Source organism: Puma concolor, chromosome D2 (genome assembly GCF_028749965.1).
Source record: "Puma concolor isolate L17-30 chromosome D2, mPumCon1.1.hap2, whole genome shotgun sequence".
Taxonomy (NCBI): domain Eukaryota; kingdom Metazoa; phylum Chordata; class Mammalia; order Carnivora; family Felidae; genus Puma; species Puma concolor.
The window spans coordinates 59,552,562-59,578,008 of record NC_141677.1 but is presented as its reverse complement, the minus strand read 5'-3'; the positions used below and the strand labels follow the sequence as shown (position 1 = coordinate 59,578,008).

General features: G+C 41.6%; 1 protein-coding gene and 1 pseudogene across 10 annotated transcripts in view; both read right to left on the bottom strand.

Moving 5' to 3' along the window:
* The window catches only part of ABCC2 (ATP binding cassette subfamily C member 2), a 72,537-nt gene extending 48,524 nt beyond the window's left edge, over positions 1-24,013 (bottom strand). For 2 of the 10 annotated variants that reach the window (XM_086680607.1, XM_086680608.1), the window contains exons 1-9: positions 23,730-24,013; positions 21,430-21,603; positions 8,173-8,298; positions 5,853-5,987; positions 5,519-5,626; positions 5,006-5,061; positions 3,614-3,848; positions 1,376-1,536; positions 393-570 (exon numbers count right to left, since the gene is read on the bottom strand). In XM_086680607.1, the coding sequence (XP_086536733.1) occupies positions 393-570; positions 1,376-1,536; positions 3,614-3,848; positions 5,006-5,061; positions 5,519-5,626; positions 5,853-5,987; positions 8,173-8,298; positions 21,430-21,603; positions 23,730-23,762 (1,206 nt within the window). In that variant the 5' untranslated portion in view covers positions 23,763-24,013. The remainder of the gene's footprint in view (positions 1-392; positions 571-1,375; positions 1,537-3,613; positions 3,849-5,005; positions 5,062-5,518; positions 5,627-5,852; positions 5,988-8,172; positions 8,299-21,429; positions 21,604-23,729) is intronic. The other 8 variants (XM_025917891.2, XM_086680606.1, XM_086680605.1 and 5 more) reach the window with 7 other exon arrangements.
* On the bottom strand, positions 5,994-8,154 carry LOC147576115 (BOS complex subunit TMEM147 pseudogene; annotated as a pseudogene).
* Positions 24,014-25,447: the final 1,434 nt, after the last annotated feature.

Sequence of the window (25,447 nt, the reverse complement as noted above, 5' to 3'; positions counted from 1 at the left end):
CATTCTTTCTGATTTTAGTATATGTGCTGCCACATACAAGCACCCTGATCTTACATTCTTTTCCAAGGTGTTCTCACTTTGTCAGGAGAGGCAGGAAGAGAGGGACAGGCATGCAAGCCTTCAAGGGTGAAAGGCAGATCCTGGGCAGGGGACAGCTTACCAGCTCTCCTCTGGAGAGTATCTCCCTATGTCCCCAAAACACACACACCCTTTGTCTGTGAATCTGCTTTTCACAGTTTTCAAAGGAACAATTAAAGGAAGCTATCTAGTTAGTCAGAACCAAGTGTTAAGGGTCAGCTAGCATTTCCATCAAATTTTTTTTTAATCTTGGGATAAGTGCTCACACCTACTAAGGGGATTTTCTGTGGTGAGGTCTGACACAATCCACTTACCTTCTTATATACGGAAGCCATGACGGTTGCCCGCACACTTGTCCCCAGCATGAAGCACAGTTGAAAGTAATTCTGAAGGCAGAGAGACTGGATGAGGGCCACAACAAAGAAGAGGACCGAATAGAGATATCCAACCCACACATACGCATCTCGGTTATTTGCAAAGGAGATCAGCAATCTGCCAAAACAAAAACCATGTAAGTGATGCTCATGAGATCTCCAAGGACCCTTCACATTGCTCAACCAGAGCCAGCTACCCTACCCCTGCCCCGCAGTTAACAGAAGTGACCAGCATTTTCCAATGCCTTTGGAAGACCTGAACTCCACAGTTATGCCACTGTTCTCACTTTTGCTTGGAGGAATAGCAGTGACAGCTTAGAGTTGATGAGCCATGGCTGTGAACAGGGTTAATGAGAGAAACTCTACTTACAGCTGCCATTGCTATGCTTTGGCCCATTCTTCCCCCAGCCCCTGGTAAAAGACGTCGTGTGGGATAAATGGATTCGTTCTTGGACAATGCAAGCCCGAAAAGTATCCAGCATGAGTTAGAACTTGTCCCAGAGGGCAGCTCATCCCATAGATTCTGGCAGACCGTGAAGTCTTGTCATGATTAACCTGACCCTCCCACCGAAGGCAGTGGCCGGAGAGATGGAGTTACAGACACTAGGTACAAGTCTGTGTTCGATTTGCTGCCCACCTCTTGGGCATGGCTCTTCCTATATCAGTTCCGTTTACAAGAGCCCCTAACTAGTATCTGCCTTCCTAGGAGGAGAGAGATGTAGAAGAGAGGAAGGCCAAAAGATATAGCATTTTAGAGCTTGAAAATGGCCTTGCGTTTTTCATGAACATAGCACTGCAAGGTGGAAGGCTATCATGAGCATTTAAAAAAATGGGAATTTAATATTAAGCCCCTGCGTGCATATACAAGGGACAAGCAAAAGGCAGAGGAGGTCCTGAAAGGATAAGGCAGGCCCAGGACTCACTTCAGCAGCTGAGGATTCAGAAACAGGAGGAGGTCATGCATCAGCTTCAGTAGGAAGGACTTCAAGAGTATGACGTAGAAAGTTTTGAAGAGAGTCTTGACCAACCAGGCCTTGGGAAAGTTTTCTGTAGTGCCAGACTTTTCTTTCTTTTTAACATCTTCCTAGGTATAAAACCAAACAACATGCGCACAGGGCTATGTAGTGTAAAACTTTGTCTTGCACCGCACAGCTCCAGAGTGTTAAGCCTCTGAGTCCTGTCACATTCTTTGTACAGATTTTGGTCTTCTCACTGCCTGGTTACCATCCACCCTTTCAGCCGCCTCACCAGGCAACTAAACTGGTGAGAATACCACATAAAAACAAAGAATAGACTCCAAGTGGCAGCCTGGAGGGTAATCCTGAGAGTGAAGGGTGACAGTATATTTTTTTGATGTTCAGAAGTCTTTTTGGTTTTTTCTCACTTATGGTTGTTGTGGGTTCAATCATGTCCCCCCAAAAGATACGTTGAAACCCTAATCCCCAGTACCTCACAATGTGTCTTTATTTGGAAACAGGGCCTTTGCAGATGTAATCAAGTGAAGATGAAGTCAAGAGGGGGTGGGCCCTACTTCAATATGACTGGTGTCTTCATAAGAGAAGAGACTCAGATGCAGAGAGAAGATGGTCATGTGACGACAGAGGCAGAAATCGGGGTGATGCATCCACAAGCCAAGGGACAGCAAAACCGGAAGGTAAAAGAAGCAAGGAAGGTTTCTCCCTTACACGTTTTGGAAAAAACATGGCCCTGCTGATACTTTGATTTTAGACTTCTAGCTTTCTACCTGTGACACAAAAAGATTGTGTTAATTTTGTGGTGTTTTGTTAGGGCAGCCCCGGGAATCTAATACACGGGGCATTACCACTCACTTGCCAGTGTCTTCCTTTTCCTATGATTTGGCCTCTTTATTACATTCTCCAGGGTCCCATCAGGCCCCAAACTCCAGCTTCTCAGCCTCAGTTTCCAGGTTTTTCTACCAGTGACATCCTCTTGTAATTTTGTCACTGAGATCCCATCTGATCAGTCTCTTTTGTCCCTGCCTGCCTCCCAGCTTCCAGCCTTGCCCCCCAACCATCCATTCTTCCAGCAACAGCCCAAATGGGCTTTTAAGAGTATAAATCTGGTCACATTACTCCTCTGCTCAAAGCCTTCCCCTAGCTGTCCATCTTTGTAAAATAAAACCCAGATTCCTAACCATGGTCCCTAAAGGTCTACACAGCTCAGTCCCTGTCCACTTCCCTGAGCTCATCTCACCGCCTGCTCAGCCTCTCCCTCCATGCCCCAGAACTTTCTTGAAGCTCTCTGAATAAAGTGTGTTTCCCTCAGTCTCACATTCCTGTTCCTTTGGACTGGATTACACTTCTTTCTGATGGTCCCCCAGGTGGATTCTTCTCAGACTTTGGGTCTCTGCTCAAGTGCCAGCTCCTCTGAGAAGTCTCTCCTAGGACCCTAAAGTCACTTCACACCAAATACATTAACATGTTTTGTTTTTCTTTTCTCTCTCTCTCTCTTTTTTTTTTTTTTTTTTTTTTTTTTTTTTTTTTTTAGAGAGAGAGAGAGAGAGAGAGCGAGCATGGAAGCAAGGGAAGGGCAGAGGAAGAGAGAGAGAATCTTAAGCAGGCTCCACACTCAGCATGAAGCCCAACATGGGGCTTGATCCCACAACCCTGGGATCATGACCTCAGCCAAAGTCAACAGTCGAATGCTCCCCTGACTGAGCCACCCAGGCACCCCAATGTATTTTCTTAATAGCATTTATTACTCTCAAGGAGTAATATGTATTGGTTTATTATTTATTTTCCAGCTATCTAAAGAGGACTCTTTCAGGCCATTCCTTATGCCCAGTGCCCAAAATAGTCTCTGTTACTTGGTACTGATAAATACTGTTGAGTAAATAAATAAATGAATAAATTACCTAATGCTAAAACCCACCAAGGTGCAAATTCTAGTAATGCTAAGATATTATTTTTCTAAAGACACATAATAGAAAAATTCAAACATACCCAAAAGGAGAGAGAATAGCACATTAAACTCAAATGTTTCCATCACTAAGGTATTATTAGTATTATGAATACTACAGATAATATAAAATGCACTGTATAAAGTGCTATCAAAATGTAAGGACAGAATCATTATGCCACTGATGCCCTTCTGCTTGAAGACATAAAGCACACTCACACAGACACTCATGGGAAAGTTACCAGGACAAGGATATCTTGGCTTTGACTCTGATTCTTGTTCAAGCCATGCAGCCTGTCCCTGGAGTTCCCCTGTGCTCTCCCCCGCTGTCGTCTCTGGACTGCCTTCCTGGCCTTCTGCAGCTCTCCTGCCATACGTTTTTCAAACTTGCTGACCAGAGTCTTCGTTTTAATCTTTTCATCAAGATCCCAGACATCTTCGAGTGTCAGAGGTTGCTTGTAGCCTTTCAGAACAATGCTGGAACCAGAGTGACCCATAGGCTGAGACCATACATGTGGAGTCGGGGCGGGGGGAGGTCCCTTGCTGCTTCTTTCAAAACCTGCTCCCTGGTTCAGAGATGGAGGGGCAGAGGATGGCAAGAGGGCCACTGCCCCATCTTCTGGCCCTTTGAACTTGGCAGAGGAGTGGGTAGTGCGGAAAACAGATACGAAAGGTGATGGAACATGGAAGAAGATGAGGAGAAGGGAAAGAGGGGCGGCACTACTGAATTAAAAGCCAAAAGAGCATCACTTCTTCCCCATCCTTCCTCCTCAAACACTGGCTGCCTCTCTGCCACTCTGGAATCTCCTTGAGGGGCTTTCATGCTGCCCTTAAGGAACTGAGCAGCCCTGGAGGCCTCCTCTATACAGTCTCCCTAGATCAGGGCCCATCAACCTGGTATTTGAGGACATGGATACAAAATAAATTATATCTTTATCTTTACTAGCTTCTAACTGAATTTTAGCCTTTCCTTAGGACCTGAACGTAGGCTACCAAACAGTTGTAAAAAGGACTGCCTGTGCCTTGGACACCAAGAGACATCACAGTGTTTTCATGGCTCATTTACATCATCATTACTTTGAAGTTGTGATCATGATTAGCCCCATCAATAGATCTCGTCATTTAATGAATTCTTAAAGAAGCACTTGTGTTACTACATCACAAATTTGTGTTTTTTTAATATTTAAGTGATTATATTTCGATATATTCGGTTTCCTTTGTAACTCTATACCTTTTACGTTATACATTTAAAACATGATTTGAGAAGGGATTTATAGACCTCACGAGCCTGCCAAGAAGGCTCCAGATCTTTTGGTAGCCCAGCTATTTCACCCCTTACCCTCCAAATCATGCCACACTGCCTGCACCCAAATTCTCCTTTTCTTGTCCTTCTGCCTCTTTTTCCTAATGTCCTTTGTTTTTCCCTGTGGAACCCCCAGACCACCAAAAGAAAATCCCCCTCCACCCTCTCCTCCACATCCTCTGAAATAAATAGATCCATTACATTAACATTCTTGGACTCTAAGAGGAGAAATGGAGGCCTCAGGAAGCATTTTTAAAATTAAGATCTCCATCACTTTCAGAAGAATGAAGGGGTAGGGATACAGACAGCCCATACTCCGGGCATTTCCTACCTGTTATACCAACTAAAGGTAATGCTACTCAGAAATGAAGCCGTGAATGATGGAATCTGTAAGACACACACACACACACACAAAAAAAAAAAAAAAAAAAGAAAAAAAATCAAAAAGTAATTCAATTTGAAACAGGAACTTTGTGGGACTCTATAATCAGAAACTGATTTTTATAGATATAATGTTATGCTAAAAAGTAGATATAATACTGAAGTAGACTGGACAACAGATTTATCTGGAAACCCTGAAGTCATTAGTAAAAATCAGATTTTCTGGCATAGATATATGATGAATTGTCTATGCTAAAGATTGGTGGGTCAATGTCAAAGTATTTCCACGCACATAAAAGTATTTCCACATGCTAGTCACTCTATTTCCTTAAGCCATAAATGGTCCACATTGCTATATTGTGGGCTCATGTGTCCTCCATGAGCCCTGGGCATCTCGAAGTTATAGGTGTCAAGATACCATCCAGTTAAATACTACATGAGGTAGGCATATTTAGTGTCTCACATTTGAGGAGTCATCTTTTTCTGAAAATGCTGAAAGTATCAGGATCAGGACGTTCAGCGCATAGCAGATGAAGAACAGGCAGGAGTAAGCCAGATTAGAATTGTTGCCCTATGGGGGAAAACAAACAAACAAACAAACAAACACAAACAAACCAACCAGAAATAAATGGGCCTTTTTCCAAATTAAGTCTAAATGTCCCATATGTCAATGTTCATGATTAAAACCTATCATCAAATTCCCCTATTCTATCCCAGAGTTCAACTGACTGTATGCCATTTACTCTTAGAAGGTGCTCACCTCTACCTCCTCGTGTCACCCTCTCTTTCCTCCTTACCTTTAAGAGTGTCCGGATCAGAGTCTGAAACTGGAAGACGCCACAGAGTACTGAGAGAATCCAGAATAGGGACAGGAACCAAGAGTCCTTCTGCACACACCATAGTCTGCTGTGTTGGAACAGCAAAACCAGGAGCTAGAGAGAAGTTCACATCAAGTTCTGAAAAATATGGTCACTAACTGAGGACAAGAGGCAAGAAAGAGGCCAGAGAACAAGGGAGCAGTAGGTCAAAGGAGGAGATTGTTATAACTAATCTGGCCAAGCAGAAAATACACAATGCCAAATTGTAGACTTCCTCCCTGATACCACCCATCTTCCTCTTTCAGGGCCTCAGCCTCAGGGCTCTCCTTGGGACCCCCTTCCCCACCCCTATGTCTGTTCACCACACTTGGGTGGGGAGTTAGCCAAGAATACAGAGGGTCCTCTACTGCATTTTAATGGAGTTACTCTGGGAGCCAGATAAGTCTTTTCAAGACCCAAGGAAGTTAATGTCAGGCACTACAGTAGTCCATCTGGGGAGGCAGATTCTGCTGGACGAGTGCAAGCTGTCTATAGGATTTTCTAATAATATCAAACTAAGTAATAATAATAAAAAAAAAACACTTGCCTTGTAACAACTCACTTAAATATAATTAAATGGTTGTTTCCTAGATTCTGTGCCGAACGTGTAAACTAGCATTCTGAAAACAAAGCCACGATTAGTAGCATTTGCTAATTTTTGTGGTGTAGAGATTACTACCATGGTAGATGTCAAGCCCCAACATACAGTCACTAAACAGCGTCGGGAAGAGATGCACACGGCCCTGTGAGCGGGCTCCAGCACACCATGCCTACACCCTTCTTGTTTTATAACAATGGTAGCAAACAATAATGCCTGCAGGGGCCAGGCCATGTTCATTCCCGAGTGAAGTAAAGGTGGAAGACTATGCTGAGCAGATGTGTAATCTATCAGGGATGACTGCCACTCAGTGCCAGCTGACCATTGCCCTATGGGGACACATGCCCATAAGTGCCAGGCATGCTGATTTTCCAAGGAAGTTTAGAAATCCACAGAGTTATGTGGCATCTTCCTCTTTTAAAAAATGGTGGCAACTAATTCAGTTGTTGTTCAAACACTGCACAGGCCTCCCCCAAAAAACAGCCTGTAGGAGAAATAGCCGTTTCTGTTATCAAGTTTATACAAACAACCCTGGACTCAACGATCCATTGATAAGACTATTGGTCAATTTAAGAATAACATTTACATAACTTTTTTTTTTTTTAAACTTCTGAAACACTGTTTATTTCACTGAAACCTGGAAGCAGGGGAATGGGTATGTGAATGTCTGGGACACCAAGCCTAGAAGTGCATGTTGACAACAGGAACATACAGGGCCAGGGTGCTGAGGGCTGGACAGCTGTCCAGGGAACAGAGGTGGACAAAGATCTCTATGACAAAGGTCTTGTAGCACTAAAGAACACCAGTAGGAGTACTGCTGGCTCAAAAGTGTGGTACGGGTCATAGCGTGCAATCATCTAGACCTGGGCGGATGTGTCGATGTAATGGACAAGACTAATGTTGGAGTCCATGCTCTTCTGGATGTACTTCCAGTCAAACTCAGTGCCCTGGGTTCCCACTCAGAGGGGGATGTGGCGGGACATAACGAGCACGGTGATGGCCCAGCCCCAGGCAGCACCCATGACCTGTACTCCCCCTTGCCTGCATTCTGGGACATGACAAGGTTTAGGCCTATCAGGTCTACCACATCCAAGCTGGCCTTCACGAACTCCCCAGTGAACTCATACATGCCGCCTTCCCAGGTGAGGAAAAAAAAGTGGCCAGAAACAGCATCTTGCACAGCTGCACGAAGAGGTGGGTGACCCTGGCCTGCACACATTTCCAGAAGGCATTGTACTCAGGCCACTGCACTTGTAGGTGATGAAGTAGGGGAAGTAGCCCAGGACAAAGCCATTCCTGAAGTAGAACAGGGTCATGGTGCTGACCTCCTGCACCCACCAGAGTGTGGGTCTCTGCCTTGGCCAGACTGACACTCGCTCATGTATAATTATTAGATGGAAAGATAGGAGGGCATAAGGTACGTACCTTTGTCATCAGAGCTAGTATTTACACTAGGGAAAAGGATCTAGATGTTAGTGTTCAAAAGAATATGAAAAGCTAAAATTTGATTCAACTCCATTACAAACAAGTTTTGCCTCATCATAGGTGCCTCAAAAAAGGTAGAGGAAACTGGACTTAGTTTTATTCCAAAAGAGTACATTTCAACCAGATGACTATGAATAGGGAGAGAATAAACAGGGCAGGAGTGGGGATACGCCTTACCCATGTGCCCAGGTAAAGGCTTGGATTGGTATATCTAATGGCAGGGACCGTGGCTTGTCCAGAGTCTTCTGTGAGTACAAGGGCCAGTTCTATGGCTGCTAGAATAAGAAGGAACCCAACAAGCACCTGAGAAGGAAAAAGACCACTGTTAAGAAGATATCATTCTTTAGAATAGAATGGTTCCTGATAAAGATAATAAAGATAGTATGCAGTGATTCAGAGAACATGTAAGTAATACTGGCATCAACGAATACATGTAGTTCAAGTAATGGAATAAAGATCAATGTATGCTAGGACAGGTTTTTGAGGAATGTTGAGTATGGTGATTTTAAACTCTGTTCATAAATTCTGATATCTTCCTTCAAAAGATCTGATATCTTACCCCTTTTGTTGACTGTGAGCTTAGTCACTCATTTCTAAAGAGTAGAATATGCTAGAAGGTCATAAAACACAATATGGCTTCCTCGTTCTCTTTCTCAGATCACTTACTTCAGGGAACGCTACCAACATCATCATGAGGATATTCAAGTAGCTCTATGGAGAGATCCATTTGGTAAGTAACTGAGACCTTTTGCCAACAGCCATGTGAGTGAGTCATCTTAGAATTAGATGCTTTAGCCCCACTCAAACCTTCAGATGACCTTAGTCTCTTCTAGCATGTCAGCTGCAACCTCATGAGAGACCCTAAAGCAGAACCCAGGTAAGCTGCTCCCAAATTTCTGACCCACGGAAAAACTGAGAGAAGAAATGTGTTTTTAATAGCTAAGTTTTGGAGTAATTTGTTACACAATAGGTAATAAAAATAGATTTGAAAAGGAAATCCCCCTACCCCAACTGGGATTTCTAGTTTCCTTGGTCATATTCTCTTTCCTTGGTTATTTATTATTCCCCAGCTCTTCCCCATATAACCTTTGAAGTTAACATTGCAAACGAGTGTGACTATGTCACCCTAGGAAAACTCCAAGCCAATCAATATTTGTCCTATGAGTTCATAGGACATCATACACATTGTATTGTTCTAAAGAATCACCCCCACCCATCAGAATGAAAAAAGTACTACTTCCACTGAGGAAGTAGCAATTCTCATTCTCAGAATGAAGATCTTTAGTACCCTCTTCTACCCGCATCCCTTCCCATCCATCTATCCCTACTCATTCCCATGTCTCATTCATCCAGAATAGTTCAGGCAGAGATATTGGGCTGCTTGTAATGAAAACCAACCAAGGAGGGAGGTGAATCCATCTGTAGTAGGACCAGTGTTGTTATTTAGCAAGGCATAAAGTCAAAGACATGTTGATAAAGAGAATGTATTTCTCAAGTAGATTAATACATGATGTTGTGCTTTCCTCACCTGAGGCTGTGGGTTTTTTTCTGGAAAAACACAACAGCTTTTGAAGCATTTATGTTTACCTTTAGGTGACCTGGGAGTAAAATAGAGCAAAAGGTGGAGCTACAGCCCCCAGTCAAGGATGACTTTAGGTCAGGTGAAGGGAATACTAACCAGCTCCTCAGGCCAAGGAAAAAGAGCAGACCCCGCCACAGGCTCACATACATTAACGCTCGCAAACTGATTAGAAATATACTGAGCAATCCACATCAAAAAGGACAATTTACATTATAGAGAACTCCCACAAAGCAATTTAAAACAAAAACAAACAGTCCAGTGCAAAGGGTATAGAATGGAAAATTTGAAGAAAAAAAGCCACACATGGCTTTTAAGCACAGGAACAGATGTTTAACCTCACTGATAATTAGTGCAATTTCAAATGATACCAATATGCAATTTTTCATGTAACTGATTAGCAAATATCAAAAAGTTTGATAAAAATTTGGTGAGACTGAGGAAAAACCTCTATGGAGGTTAATTTTCACCATATATAAAAACTTTGAGCCCATATACTCTTCATCCAGTAACTTCACTTCTAGGAATTCATGCTACAGACACACTAATAGGTACAAAGTTATTTACTGCAGCACTGCTTATGACAGCAGGTTAAAAACCACCTAGATTTCTATCACATGGGGCACATAAGTTATGGGACACCCAAGTAACAGCATTGTTAGTAGTCACTGAAAAGCAAACAGATTCTGGGGTATCTGGGTGGCTCAGCCGGTTAAGCATCCAACTTGATTTTGGCTCAGGTCATTTTCTCAGGGTTCATGGGTTTGAGCCCCCATTGGGCTCTGTGCCTAGCATCTTATTCTACATTTCATAACAAGGTCAATTAGGTCAGTTCAGTTAAACAGTGAGTGGTCTTATTTCAGGAGGTGGTCCTGCAGGTGGGCTTTCAAAGTTAGGCCCACAGTGTGTAAACAACCAGGTAGATAATTAACCAGATATACAAGAAAACCAGAAGAATTCATGATCCAGGCTAGTTTTATAGGTAAACAATAAATATTCAAGGACAATTAATCAGAACTAGAATCTAATACCATAAAGGAATCTAACCATAAAGGTTTGTTACTGAAACATTTTTTTTCCTTTCCGAAATCACCGTCAAAAGGTAGCCAAATTAAGACTAACTTGTTTATAGAACAAGTCCAGTTTTAACAAACTTGGCCTGTTTACGTAAGTGCAGCAAGAACAGTGGCTGGCCATTTAAGTTCTTTTAAATCTGGTTTGCTGGAACTTTTCATAAGGAATTTCAGGTTGAGCCGTTAACAGCCTTTCAAGGCCAAGACACTTGCTATTAGACTCCCCTGCAATACCTATGGATTTGGGTTACTTCCTCTTCTTGAGGCCCCCAAAATATCATGAACCTGCTAGGAAGTGACCTTTCCTCCTTACCTGGTAAGGCTCCCAGGAACCCTGTAAACAAGGTACCAGGCCAATTTTTTCCCAACAGGCATTCATTGGCTCCATAAAATCAACCTTAGTTCCTTAAAGCTGTCTGGTCATATTGGAGTCTATGCATGTCTCTCTCAAATAGGACATTCCTGTCAAGGCCTTGATAATACAACTAAATATTTCCAATGGTGCCATGTTACAAGGAAAAAAGATTTTCTTTTGGGGGGGAGGGGAGAGAAAGAGAGAGAGAGAATGAATGAATGAATGAATCCCAAGCAGGTTCTGTGCTCTCAGCATGGAGCCCCACTTGGGGCTCAATACCACAAACCAAGAGATCACCACATGAGCCAAAATCAAGAGTCGGATGCTTAACTGACTGAGCCACCCAGGTGCCCCAGAAAACAGATTCTTATTGAACTTCTACAAATAACTAACTGATTTCCCTTATGACAGATTCTTCTAGCTTCACTTAAGCCAGCCACCATAGCAGCTACTATAGCACTGGGTTGATTAATCATAGGGGCAGATACAAAAGTCCTGTACCATGCCCCCAGGGGTCTCTTGTCCCCCAATATCTCACAGTCGCAACATGCCCACTTTTGCTTAAAGCAGATCATTAGCTCCACTAATTCACTTGCAGAATATGCCCTCATAGCCACTCTCTGACTAGTAGGAATTCCTTCTCCATCATCCCCAGGCTCAAGAGTGGCCTAGGTCTTTGTTTGAATCAGAGGGCTTGCCCGTAAATCCTTTTCCTTTTCCATGATAACATCTTCCTTGCCAGAGAAGTCATCACCCCAGGGATCCCATGCTTTGGGGGCACAAGTCTCTTGAGACAGAGTAGCTCTCACTTGGGTACACCGTGGTCTGTGCCCATGCATCTTTGCCATCTTATTTCTAACCCCTACTCCTAACCCTGAAATCTTACAGACCTAATGTCTGCATTAGAGGAAAACGTGGCTCATTCATCCTTTTCCAAAGCCAACGCTTCTCTGGTCTGTTCCAATTCTCTTCCTTATTCCTAATTCCCAGTCTGTGGCCTATCGCAAAGCACAGATCAACTGCCAAGCTACCACCAAAATAGCTCGTTCACTATCTCTGTTTCCTTTCCCCACCATTGCAAACAGGATATCTGACAATCCCTGGGGCGTTTTCAGGACAGCCCCATACTCACATGCTGATCCAAAATGCTCAAAAAACCTGGCCAAGGCTCTTTACATGGAGGTAGCTGGCCAACCTGGGGTTCCCCTGAGGGAACAGGCTTTCCCCTGGCACAGCCCCTTTACCCACGCTGGGGTCATTTCCGGTAGCTTGCAAACCACACCAATCGTCAGCGGGTGGAGGAGGGTCAGTAGTGCATCCTTCAGCCTGAAAAGGCACTTTAATACCGAAAAGCAAAGGAAGCCACTCTATACCATTCACACAGAATTTCGTTCAGGGTAATCACTTACAGACAGGGACTAGCGGGCGGGCGCCAGCTGATGACCTAGGGCCGTACGCAGCTCTTCTCTACCACCTCCCTCCCCGTTCTCTGCAACTACCTGGACCTTAATCCCCAGCTCCTATGGAGCGAGGAGCATGATGGTGAGGTCACAGGGTAGTTATCTAAAGTGGTGCTACCTGTGCACCGGAGACGAGCCCAAGGTGAAGGACCAAAGATGGAGTCAGTGTTGTAAGCATTCCTACAGTAGTCACCAAAATTAAGAATAACGTTAATAACAATGGGAAATTCTTTTCATATCATCTTAAGCAAAAAGCATAGATTATGAAATTGCATATGCAATGAGCTTAATTATGTTTTAAAAATATGCATAATATGTAATCAAGTTTGGGATCTTGAGATGAGATCATCCTGAATTAGAGTAGGCCTTAAGTCCAATGACAAATGTTGGTCTTACAAGAGAATGGGAGAAGACACATAGGCATGGAAGACACAGGCAGAGAATGGAGTCATGCAGCTATAAGTCAAAGAATGCCAGGGATTTCTGGCAGTCCCCAGAAGTTAGGGGAGAGGCATGGGATAGACTCTTCCTCAGAGCTTCCAGAAGGAACCAACATTATCAACACCTTGATTTCAGACTTTTATCCTCTAGAATGTGAAAAAATAAATATATATTGTTTAAAAAAATAATACACACACACACGACAGGATTTTCCAGTTCAAGATACCAGATTTAGTATATTTATCTCCCATCCTTCTCCATTCCATTGATCTGCTTTATTACCACGTAATAAATCCATAACAGCACTGAGAATGTGAATGGAGAAGGGTAAGCTCAGTAGACCAGAAAAGTTCTAGAAGACAAAAAGCAAACATGTCAATAGTGACAAGAAAAAGAGCAGAGAAAACCATGGCCCAAAACATGTAAGAAAAGGCAGCAGTGAAAGAGGAGCCTGATGCAGACATTACTGGTCGCTGTGTTTGTACCTTCTGTCTGTCCGGGATTCACCCTCTGTTCTTGCCCCTACAAGCCTAGAGTGGTAACAGTTGGCCACTAGGCTCCAGGTCCCCTTTCAGAGACAATCTTCTCACATGACCCTTTTTTCCCTCAGCCACCTGTTTCCCATTTGGGCCTGACTGGTAAATTGCCTACTCAAACAATTGGAAGCGCTGTTGGAAGCTGGACCCATTTCCAACCCTATGAGATGAGTTAAAACCTATCATGTTGGTCCCATTCTCCTGGCCTGTAATTGCTTTGGCCATGGGCTTGCAACACAATTCTGGCCAAAGAGAACTGGGGAACAGCTTGTGGGGACTAGTTTGTGGGGGCTTTGGGGAAGTTTTTTTCCCTCAGTGATAAATGTGATACATAGATCCAGAATATATAAAGAACTCTTTACAACTCAACAACAACAACAGCAACAAAACATACAGAACTCAATTAAAAAATAGGCAAAGGATTTAAAGAATTTTTTATTTCCTAAAAAGGTCAAAAAGCATATGAAAAGATGCTCAACATTATTAATCATTAGGGAAATGCAAATCAAAACCACAGTAAAATACCACTTCACGCCTACTCTGATATCTATAACTGAAAAGATGAACGGTAACAATTATTGGTGAGGATGAGTATTAGAACCCTCGCACATTGCTGGCAGGAATGTTTAAGGATGCAGCCACTTTGGAAGACAGTTTGTCATTTCCTCAAAATATCAAACATAGGGCTACCATATGTTAGCGGTTCGACTCTTAAGTATATACCTAAGAAAATTGAAGACCTATGTCCGCCCCAAATAAACACAATATAGGAAATCTATCCAATGGTATATTATTTGGCCATACAAAGGAATGAAGTATTGATAGGTGTATAACATGGATGAACCTTGAAAACATAATGCTAAATGAAAAAAGCCAGACACAAAATGCTATATATTGTATGACTGCATTTATATAGAAAATATCCAGACTAGGCATAAATAGAGACAGAAAGCAACTTTGTGGTTTCCGGGGGATAAGGGGAGTAGGACAGAGTGGGGTGACTGTTTAATGGTACAAAGTTTCCACTTGGGGTGATGGAAAGTCCTGGAACTGAAGAGTGGTGATAGTTGCACAACATTGTGAATGTATTTAATGCTACTGTATCTTACACTTTAAATTGGTTGAAATGGTCAACTTCACGTTCTATGTATTTTCCTATAATAATAACAATAAAAAAGGAGTGAATTACTGACTCACGCTACAGCATGTATAAATTTTGAAAACATTTTGCAAGTTAAATAGGTCAGGTGCTAAAGGCTACATATTGTATAATTCCATGTCTATAAAATGTTCTGAATAGGCAACTTCATAGAAAGTTGATTAGTAGTTGCCAGGGGAGAGGGGAGAGGGGAGAGGGGAGAGGGGAGGGAGGGGAAGGGAATGGATTGTTACTACTTCATATGTCCTGGATCTCTTGGAGTGATGAAGCTATTCTGGAACTAGACAGTAGTGATGGGCACACAATTTTGTGAGTCTTCTAAAAACCACTGAAGTGTATACTTTAAACAGGTGTGTTTTATGGTATGTAGACTATATGTTAATAAAGCTAATTTTTTTAAGTGACACATAGGGGCATCTGATCTCTTTATCTGCCTCTGGACACTGACTGGAGGGTGTGATACCTGGAGCTGCTGCAGCCATCCTGTAATCACATGCTAGCTTGATAATTGGTTCGACAAGCTGAGGCAATCAGAAAAAAGATGAAAATAATCAGCCATCTGCTGAGGTTGCTGAGTCTCTAAAGTAGTAAATCCTGGAGCTGCACTACCTCTGGTCTTCCTGTTCTGTAAGATAATAAATTCCTTATTTTTTAAGCTAATAGGTGCAACTCACAGGTGAGTCTCCCACTGATAGAAATCTATTCTCTATAGTCAGCCTCCGCCTAGAGTAAGACTGGGAAAAAGGACAGAAATGACAGTCCTAATTGAAGTTCTGTGTACAGAACTGGTACAGTTACGCCAGGCATGTCCTTCTTTCCCCCACTTGCAAATCATCACAAATCCACTGACAACTGTATTTGCCACTGTTGCAGGCTGAGTCTGGAGTTCTTTCTTGTCCAGCGAGAGAGCAGACGCAGAACTGAATACGAGAGGGGTTAGTGGCGGGGCGGGGAGGAGACAAGAATCCCGAACAGGGGTTTCATCTCTGTATTAATTGAGCTCACAAGATATTACCCACATGGTGAACGTGAAGAAAACAAGATCTTACACATGTGAAAATGGAGAGAACAATCAGACAGTAATCGTTAACTTGTGTATGTAAGAAGCAAAGGGTCAGGGGGCAGGCGGCAAGTGGTTTGTGATCAAAGTACAATAGTATATTGGTGTTCAGTGGAAAGTAACTTCCTGCAGGTGTTATAACAAGTTACTCATGCTTCCATTACAACATCTCACTAGCTAACCTGGGTGCTTTTACCACGTGGTAGCAGCTTTCTGTCCTAAGCTTTTTTTCTAACCCATTTATATAAGTAGAACCTATTTCCCCACATGCCACCACTACTCCTAAGCAAGCTAAAACAGATGTACTCTCCAAAGAAATGGAATGCTTAAAAACAAAAATGAAAAAGAAGTGGGGGGGGGGGCGGCGCCTGGGTGGCTCAGTTGGTTAAGCATTGGCGGTCAGCTCAGGGCATGATCTCCGGTGCATGACTTCGAGTCCCAAGTCGGGCTCTGTGCCGACAGCTCAGAGCCTGGAGTCTTCTTTGGATTCTGTGTTGCCCTCTCTCTCTGCCTCTCCCCAACTTGCGTGCTGGTGCGCACGTGCTCTCTCTCTCTCTCTAAAACTGAATAAACATTAAAAAACAAAACAAAAAAACCGGAATGCTTTTCCTGAGGAGGGGTAGCAAGATAGTATGTGTCTTGGTGCCCCAGAGTAAAACAGTCTACATTCGGTACAGCACAGGCTACTGCTCTTGGGAGAAGCCAGTAGGTCCACACAGTTGTCCAGTTGACTCAGACTCAGAGGCAGTCTTGCCCTCAAGAAGGGACAGCTGGGGAAGCTGACTTACATAACGGCAGAGGGACCTACTCCAGCCACATACGTTCATTAACTTAGTCCCTCACTTATAATTGCAACAAAGAATGCTAATAACCATAAGAAAGTTGAGAAAAGCCAATACTAGCAAAGAAGATAGCCAAGATAATTAAACAGAACAACTGATTCTGGGATAAAACAAATTATTAAGTGAAGAGAAAATGATTTTAAATTATTTTGAAATTAATGTACTAAGAGAGATTTGAGAATACAGTGCATCCATTAATAGGTTGATGTTTAAAAAAAAAATAAAAGGTAGGGGTGCCTGGGTGGCTCAGTTGGTTGGGCATCTGACTTTGGCTCAGGTCATGAGCTCACAGCTCATGAGTTCAAGCCCCGCGTCGGGCTCTGTGCTGATAGCTCAGAGCCTGGAGCCTGCTTCAGATTCTGTGTCTCTGTCTCTCTCTGCCCCTCCCCTGCTCTCCCTCTCTCAAAAATAAATAAACATTAAAAAAAAAGTATATTCAGAAATTAAGAATAATTCTTAGAAACCAAACCTATGATTGTGAAAATAAAGGCTCGTTACGATGACTGGAAGAAAAAATTGGGGAATATCTTAGAATTTAGGTGAAGCAAGAAAAAGAAATTTAAAAAGAGAGAGAGAAGTTGAGAAGGAAAATCAATGCAGTGTTCAAAATCCACCTAAAAATAGTTCTGAAAAGATGGAATTTCAAAATTGGAGGAAAGGAAATGAAAGAAGTAATGTATGAAAATTTCTCCGAGATAAGAAAGACACGAGTCTTTAGATTGAAAGTGTAGAACCCACTGAATGAAAAAAGACCCATGTAAACAGACTCTCGTGAAATTTCAGGACATAAAGAATAAAGAGGATAAAAGCTTCTAGAGAGGATAACAAGAAATGAGAAGAATTCTATCTCAGTAGCACAGGATGTTGGGGAAAATATAGCAACATCTTCAGAGTTTTGTTTTTTTTTTTAATTGTTTTGAAGCTAGCATTCCATCTCCAGAAGAACAATGTCAGAAAGCAAGGAGAGTTGCTCTCTGAAAATTTCATTTGAGGATGTTCTCCATATCCAAGAAATTTCTAATTTCTAATTTCTAATTTCTAATTCTCTCATTTTACACAAAAGGGGCATCAAGATGTAGAATCTAAAATTGATGGCAGATTATTTTTAGGAATGAAGGTAACCAACAGAAAAACTGAAAACAGTCATACAAAATGAGAAGACTGAGAGAAAGGGAGGAAGAAGAAAAAGGAAGCTGAAGGTAGGGCCAGTCAACCAAATTCCTTGTCTTTCACAGAGGAGAGAAATGGATCTTTTTTGAAGGTGATAAATCAAGAAATACAGGTATAAACACATAATTTGTGATATGGAGATAACCATCGAAATAATTTTAAATGAAGGCCTCTAGAGAATGATACTAGAGGGTAGAGGGGTGAGAAAGAGACTTCGGCTTTTCATTTTTTTTTTAAGAGAGTGGCAGGAAACATACCAAATGTTAATAGGAGTATAATAGGAATTAATAGGAGTGATAACAATTATAAATAGATTTAATTTTCTTCCTATTTCTCAAACCTTCTACAATAACCATGCATTGTTTTTATAATCAGAAGTACACGCACACTTTTACTAAATAGGATCAGGGAAATATTATCATTGTTTATAATGATTACCATGTCCTTAAGTGGTCTTTGTCCCTGATCTCTGATTTATTGGAGGAGCTTCAAGCACACATGGAGTTTACTAAACTTTAAAGAGACACAATCTCACTAGTATTAAAAACAAAGAAAGAAAGAAAAGGAGAGTAGTCTGGCCATATTTAATATCTCTCCATCTTTGCAAGGTCCTCCTTTTCCCAGAGCTTTACGAATGACAAGCACTCTGGTTTAATCTTCTATTCATTATACATGTCTATTTCTACCACTTCCCTGGAAGATAAGTGTCTAGCTTCAGTGTCAGTATTTTCAGGGAATATAACTCCCAGCAGTATATTCTGTTTTCAGAAAGTTAGTATTATTAGAAAGTCCTTTAATATATTTAGCCAAAGTGGGCTTCCCTGGAATAACCTCCACCCACTTAGTCTTGATCCTGCTCTCTGAAACTTTTCAGAACAAGCCTGGCAATCTTCTATGCTATATTATGCAATCACTTAAAGATGATTTCCATGTTTCACTGGGTCAACACCAAGTTTATTTTTGCTGTTGCTGCACATCTTGCTTTGACCTCAGAATTTCCACAAACTCCAGAACCAAATTCCTCTTTTGTTTCCCTGGGTCTGAATATGAGCTCATTCACTCATTGATTTTGTAATTCAGTTCATTCAATTACCTACTGTGCATCAGGTCCTTTCAGTAAGAATGCACATTTAAGCAAACAAATAAATGTGTAGAATCTCTCACCCTGGTCAAGCAATCTGACTTATTTCAGACAAGTGCAGACAGTTCAGGAAAGTCAGAGAGAAATAGCCCAAAAGCAGGTGGAAGAGGAAATGGAGAAATAAAATCAAGTTGAAGAATGAGCCAAGAAGAAGGTTCTCATAGAAGAAGTAAAGTTTTACTGTGTGAGGAATTATATTTCGGACTGTTCAGAGAAGAGACCAGTTATTTTGAAATTTTCAAGAGGAATCTAATTTGTGTTTGTCACTCTCAGGGTAGAGGACAAAAAAGGCAAGTATAAATTGTGAATGGAACTCCTGAGACTATGAGCAAGGGTAAGTGAATTATTACCTACAGAAAAAAAAAAGGTAATACATTGATTTTCTTTTCCTCTATAGGGATTTATATTTATAAAAGTTAGCAAAATGTGATATACCTGTATACCCGTATACCCGTATAATGGAATAATATTCAGTCATATAAAGGGATGATGCACTCATACATGCTACAATATGGGTGAACCATGAAAACCTTGTGCTAACTGAAAGAAGCCATCATAGAAGACCACATATTATTTTAAGATTCCATTTATATGAAATGTCTAAAATAGGGAAAATATAGAGACAGCAAATGGTTAGTGGTTGCTTGGGCTAAGGAGGATGGGGAGATGTTCTTTCTGTTCTAAAATTGATTGTGGTGATGGTTACACATATAAATATGCTTAAAAATAGCATTTAAGTGGTTAAATTGTATGGTTGTGAATTACATTTCAATAAAGCTGTTTTTAAACATTAATTAACAAATATAACTAGGATAGAGTACTGATTTACTCATTACCCAGCCTTATCTTGGAAGCCCCAAAAAAAGACAGTTGACTGATTTTCTTTTTTTAAATTTTTTTTAACGTTTATTTATTTTTGAGACAGAGAGAGACAGGGCATGAACGGGGGAGGGTCAGAGAGAGAGGGAGACACAGAATCTGAAACAGGCTCCAGGCTCTGAGCAGTCAGCACAGAGCCCGACGCGGGGCTTGAACTCACGGACTGTGAGATCGTGACCTGAGCTGAAGTCGGCCACTTAACCGACTGAGCCACCCAGGCGCCCCTTGACTGATTTTCTAACAAAAAGCTCTGACTTATTTTCAAGGTTATTAAAGCGTATTATTCAATGTTCAGAATCTAACACATTCTTGATTTGATCCCTACTTCTAGACTGCATTTAATATTAACATTCAACAAATTCATACTGAGTGCTAAGCTGTGCTTGGCACTTGGGTCAGCAAAGAGGACAGCAACCCTGCCCCCACTCTTGGGGACTGTTCATTCCTATCCAGAGTCCAACAAAACTCACCACCAGCCCCTGCCTTGGAGAGTCAATAAAAATCCCATTTCGGTTGACCAAGTTCCTTTCTTCCTTTTAGATTCCAGGTAATCTGATGTCATTGGTATGTGTGCTCATAGAACATTAAATCTAATTGGCATTTTAAAAACCTTGTTTAAGGATCAGGACAGGTAGGGAAAAACAAACAAACAAACAAACAAACAATAACAAACTAGTGAAAAAAGCAGATGGTGGATTTTATGAGGTGGCTTTTTTTCTTCTTTTTTTAAAATTGTTTAAAAAATTTTAAAATTTACATCCAAGTTAGTTAGTATATAGTGCAATAATGATTTCAGGAGTAGAATCCAGTGATTCATCACCTATGTACAACACCCAGTGCTCATCCCAGCAAGTGTCCTCCTTAATGCCTCTTGCCCATTTAGCCCATCCCCTTACCCATAGCCCCTCCAGCAATCCTCAGTTTGTTCTTTGCATTTAAGAGTCTCTTATGTTTTGTGCCCCTCCCTGTTTTTGTATTATTTTTGCTTTCCTTCTCCTATGTTCATCTGTTTTGTATCTTAAATTCCACATATGAGTGAAGTCATGTGATCTTTGTCTTTCTCTGACTAATTTCACTTAGCATAACACCCTGTGAGTTGACTTTGCAGCCTCAGTTGAATGTCTCAGTTCCCACAAGACCCTTTCTGCATTAATCAGTGCCATTGGCTGAGGGGCTCCTCCCCTAGTTCTTGCTGGATTCTCTCCCACAGCTCCTGTTCCTTCCATATTTCCCTACTCGGGTATATGCCTGTGAGCACTCACCCTAACTCACTCTACTGTCAGTGACTGTCCAGACTCATGGAAGACTTTGGGAAAATGGAAGCCTTATTTCAGACCCAAGTTATGGGAGATGAGTGATGGTTGGATTGCCTGAACTGTGCAGAGGACACGTTTTATTTCCACCTCATTGTAGGTGCCAACTGAATTATAGTCTCCTGATTTATTAGAACAGCTTCAAGATAGGTCATCCAGTATTTGTTTCTCAAATATTAAAAATAACTATTAGACTGATCAATTACTCATCATTGGTGTTTAAAGAGTCTGATATCAATAAGATTTAAGAGTCACTGTCATTGTGTAAAAATTAAAGTCACCTTAACTAAGAAATATGGCAAGGGGCCAGTGAGCACCTGTCTTAAGAAAGCTGGCTAAAAATAGGGAAGAAGACACTTTAACCACCAACAAAATGTCTCTATTGTGCATCAAGTAATTAGTTCAAAAATAGTGGAGTTCCCATACCTGCTTAGCAAGATAGAGTTTGGTGATAGATGATCTGTTGATCTTGGTTCTGTATACATGAAGAAGCTGCCAAGGGGCCAGGAGCCAAAGGAAACCCAAGGGAATCCACACCAGAACAGTTTGCTCAAAACAAAGTGGCAGGTCTGCTTCTGGGCTATCCAGGAATGAAGAATTCTGGGGGACCAAAAACGGAAGGATTGTTGAATATACTCATGTTTTGAAGACAGAAAACCAGTGCGAGACCACCCTCCCCTCCGACCCGTTTCTAAACAATTTTAACTCAGTTCTACATCCATATCTGTCCTGACCCTTTAACTAGCTGCATTTTCCTATTTATTTCCATTGATATAGCTTCAACATTTAATGACAGTGACTTTTCTGGCCAACCCAACCTTAAAAAGCCTTTCTTTCTAGGCGAATTTCTCCACCAGCTCTTCTCAGGAAACTTCACTACTGCATTTGCTAGGTTGCGGGAAGAAGAGGAATGGATAGTTCCTCAATTCAAACAGTTCCCTGGGATATAGAAACTTGTTCTTCTTCTACTTTTTAGCACTGATTAAGCTCCCTGACAGATGTTCCAACATGCAGCCAGCAGGATGCTTTAGTCACACTATGACATTTAGCCTCCTTTGAGCCAGAGGGGCTTATAGTGATTGGAACCTGAGGGGATTGTTGGCACAGGAGCTGTAAAGGCACTATTGGATGGGAGGCTCGTTCCCAGCAGGTCTGTAGTCTTTACTTTCTGTAATAGGTAGAAGTGTCTTGGGAAGTGGGGGTGGGAACACCAGTTCTTATTTCTCAGTCTTGTAAGGGGTAATTTTTCTCTCCTTATAAATATTTTCAAATTGTTTTTGTATAGTTGTCTGCACAAACTCTTTAAAGAAAACATTGAGGTGCCCTGACCAAGAGCTCTGTCAGATAGTCTCAGAATTCTCCAAAGATGCCCTGCTGAGGGGCACCTGGGTGGTTCAGTTGGTTGAGTACCTGACTTGGGCTCAGGTCATGATCTCACAGTTCATGAGTTCAAACCCGGCATCAGGCTCACCACTGTCAGCGTGTAGCCTGCTTTGGATCCTCTGTCTCCTTCTCTCTCTGCCCATCCCCCTTTCGTGCTCTCTCTCTCTCTGTCTCTCAAAAAGAAATAAATATTAAAAAAAAAAAAAAAAGATGGCCTGCTGAGATCCTGGGGCCTATTAAGCCCCACCTGCCTGTGGTATGGAGGTCCTAGCCTGAGGCCCTTGGGGCCCAGGTTCTTTCTAAGATGGGAATGCTAACTCTGCGATCTCATTCTTACTCTTCTTATCTCTCCACCAAGAGATTCTAACTTTAGAATTCAGAAGAATAACCTAAGATATTTAAACTATTTTAACAAGCCCTCCATGTGATTCTGGTGCTGTGCTAGGCATTTGAAGACCACACTTTCACAGAATCATTAAATCCTAGGTTCCTTCTCATTTTCTATTCCACTAAGCCATTTAGTAAATGTTGCTCACCCTGTCTGCCTTGAAATTCTCTGCTCTAATGGTTCCAAAATGGTCTTGGTGCTCGTGACACCCAAATCTGCATCCCTGGCCTCAACTTCCACTCCACACCCCTAACTGCTAGGTCCTCTAGAACATATAGCTATCACTTCAACCTCAGCATGCCTCGACAAAACTCAACCAGGGTCTCCTCTTCTTCCTCTCAGCCCACAAACCCCACAACAACTTTCCCTCCTAATATTGTTGAGATTGGAAGTCTTTTCCCTATTTCTCTTTAGAGAAGATGATTTTGCAGCTAGCTAGTTTGAGAAAAGAGTCTAGGAGGGGCACCTGGGTAGCTCAGCCGGTTAAGCGTCTGACTTTGGCTGAAGCCATGATCTCATGGTTTGTGATTTCGAGCCCCACATCAGGCTTTGTGCTGACAGCTTGGAGCCTGGAGCCTGCTTCAGATTCTGTGTTTCCCTCTCTCTCTTTGCCCCTCCCCTGCTCATGTTCTGTCTCTCTCTCTCTCTGCCAAAAATAAAATAAAGATTAAGAAAATTTTCAAAATAAAAAAAAGAGTCTAGGATATAATAAACATATGTTAGAGAATATGTTACCTCTCCCACATAGAATGTCCTCTGGAGATATTATGACTTATCTTCTCTTAAACAAACAAACAAACAAACAAACCCTAGAAGAAACAAAACCAAATCCTGAGGTTTAGACCACCTGCACATCTAACTTTTCTGGTTCTTATTGGTAGCCACTTGAGGTTCATCTACTATTTTGTTCTGAGTCTGAGAAGAGTCAACAGTGAAGAGAAGTAGTATTTCTCACCCAAAATGTAGAGTTGCAGAACTTCTCCAGCATGATTCCTGGAGCACTTCTGGAATGAAGGCTTTTTTGTGACTCTGTTGTTTCTTATTATGTTTCTTATTAAGTCTTCCTCAGAGAAGGTGGACTCAAGTTGCAGTTCAGGATGTTATCTCCTATTCTGACATTCCAGATAAAATCATGTTTCCTGACCTTTCATCCTAACAGCTTACTCATTAACTTGCTCAGATGTTTATTTGCATTATCTCAGTAGCTAGACATGTGACTGAGGGGCCCCAGGGGCAGGTAGACTCACCATCCCCTGAAGAACCAGAAGCCTCTGTAGGTATGGTCTTATGTAAAAGGAATCACTGGAAAATGTCAGCAGAGGCATGCCTGGGTGGCTCAGTTGGTTGAGTGTCCAACTTCGGCTCAGGTCATGATCTCCCTGCTTGTGAATTTGAGCCCGTGTCTGGCTCTGTGCTGATAGCCCAGAGCCTGGAGCCTGCTGCAGATACTGTCTCCATCTCTCTCTGCCCCTCCCCTGCTCACACTCTCTCTCTCTCAAGTATAAATAAAAAATAAACATTAAAAATTTTTGAAAAAAAAGAAAAACAAGAAAAATGTCAGCAGAGCTGGCAGACAACCCAGGAGAGAAGGAGCCTTTCCTTCTCTTGAAGACATATGACCTAAAAAGAGAAGTGTCCATGGAGGGGCAACTATCTTTAAACATGCAGTTTTACTTCTGTTTTAAGGCCTTAGAATTTATAGGAATGAGAAATGTCCTACTCTTCTGGATTTTAAATTAAAAGTTTAAAAATAGTATAAACTTTATTTGAAAAACTCAGGTTATAAAATAGTATATCCAGTGTGAACCTATACGTAAATATACGTTATGCAACAAAATGTTAACCTTAGCTGTTAGAGTTGTGGGTGATTTTCCTTTTTGCTTGTCTGCATTTTCTGATTTTTTCCCCATAATTATCAGGTATTATGCAATAATATTTTAAAGCAATCTTTTTGTATTGTGGTAAAAAACATGACAGAAATTTTACCATCCAACCATTTCTAAGCGTATACAGTTCAGGAGTGTCAAGTATATTCACATTGTTGTGCAACCACTCTCCAGAACTTTTCCCAACTGAAATAGGGAAATTTTGCCCAACTGAAACTCTATACCCAGTAGATAACAACTCCCCATTAGCCCTTCCCCTAGAAAAGCAAATGCTCTTTTAAAATCAGGGTACCCAATGGAAACCAATTTGATAATAAATTTCATATATCGAAAAAAAAAAAAAAGAATAAGAATACAGTAAAATCCGGGTACCCGAAATTAACAGCAGCCATACATGCTTGCCAACATATTAAAGTACAGATGCCATTATTTGGGGGATCATGTGAAACCATTTTGGTCACTAACACAAAAAAACACTTCTTTGTTCTGTGAGTATATACAGACCATCTACAGAGAGTAATTAACAAAAGAGTATTTATACTTTAATGTATGCATACATACATACATATATATTAATTTTTTTAACATTTATTTATTCTTTGAGAGAGAGAGACAGAGTGTGAGAGGGTGTGGGCAGAGAGAGAGGGAGATACAGAATCCAAAGCTGAGCTGTCAGCACAGAGCCCGACTAGAGACTCGAACCCATGACCTGAGCCAAAGTCGGATGCTTAACTGACTGAGCCATCCAGGTGCTCCCATACCTATATATTTAATGTAGACTTTAGTG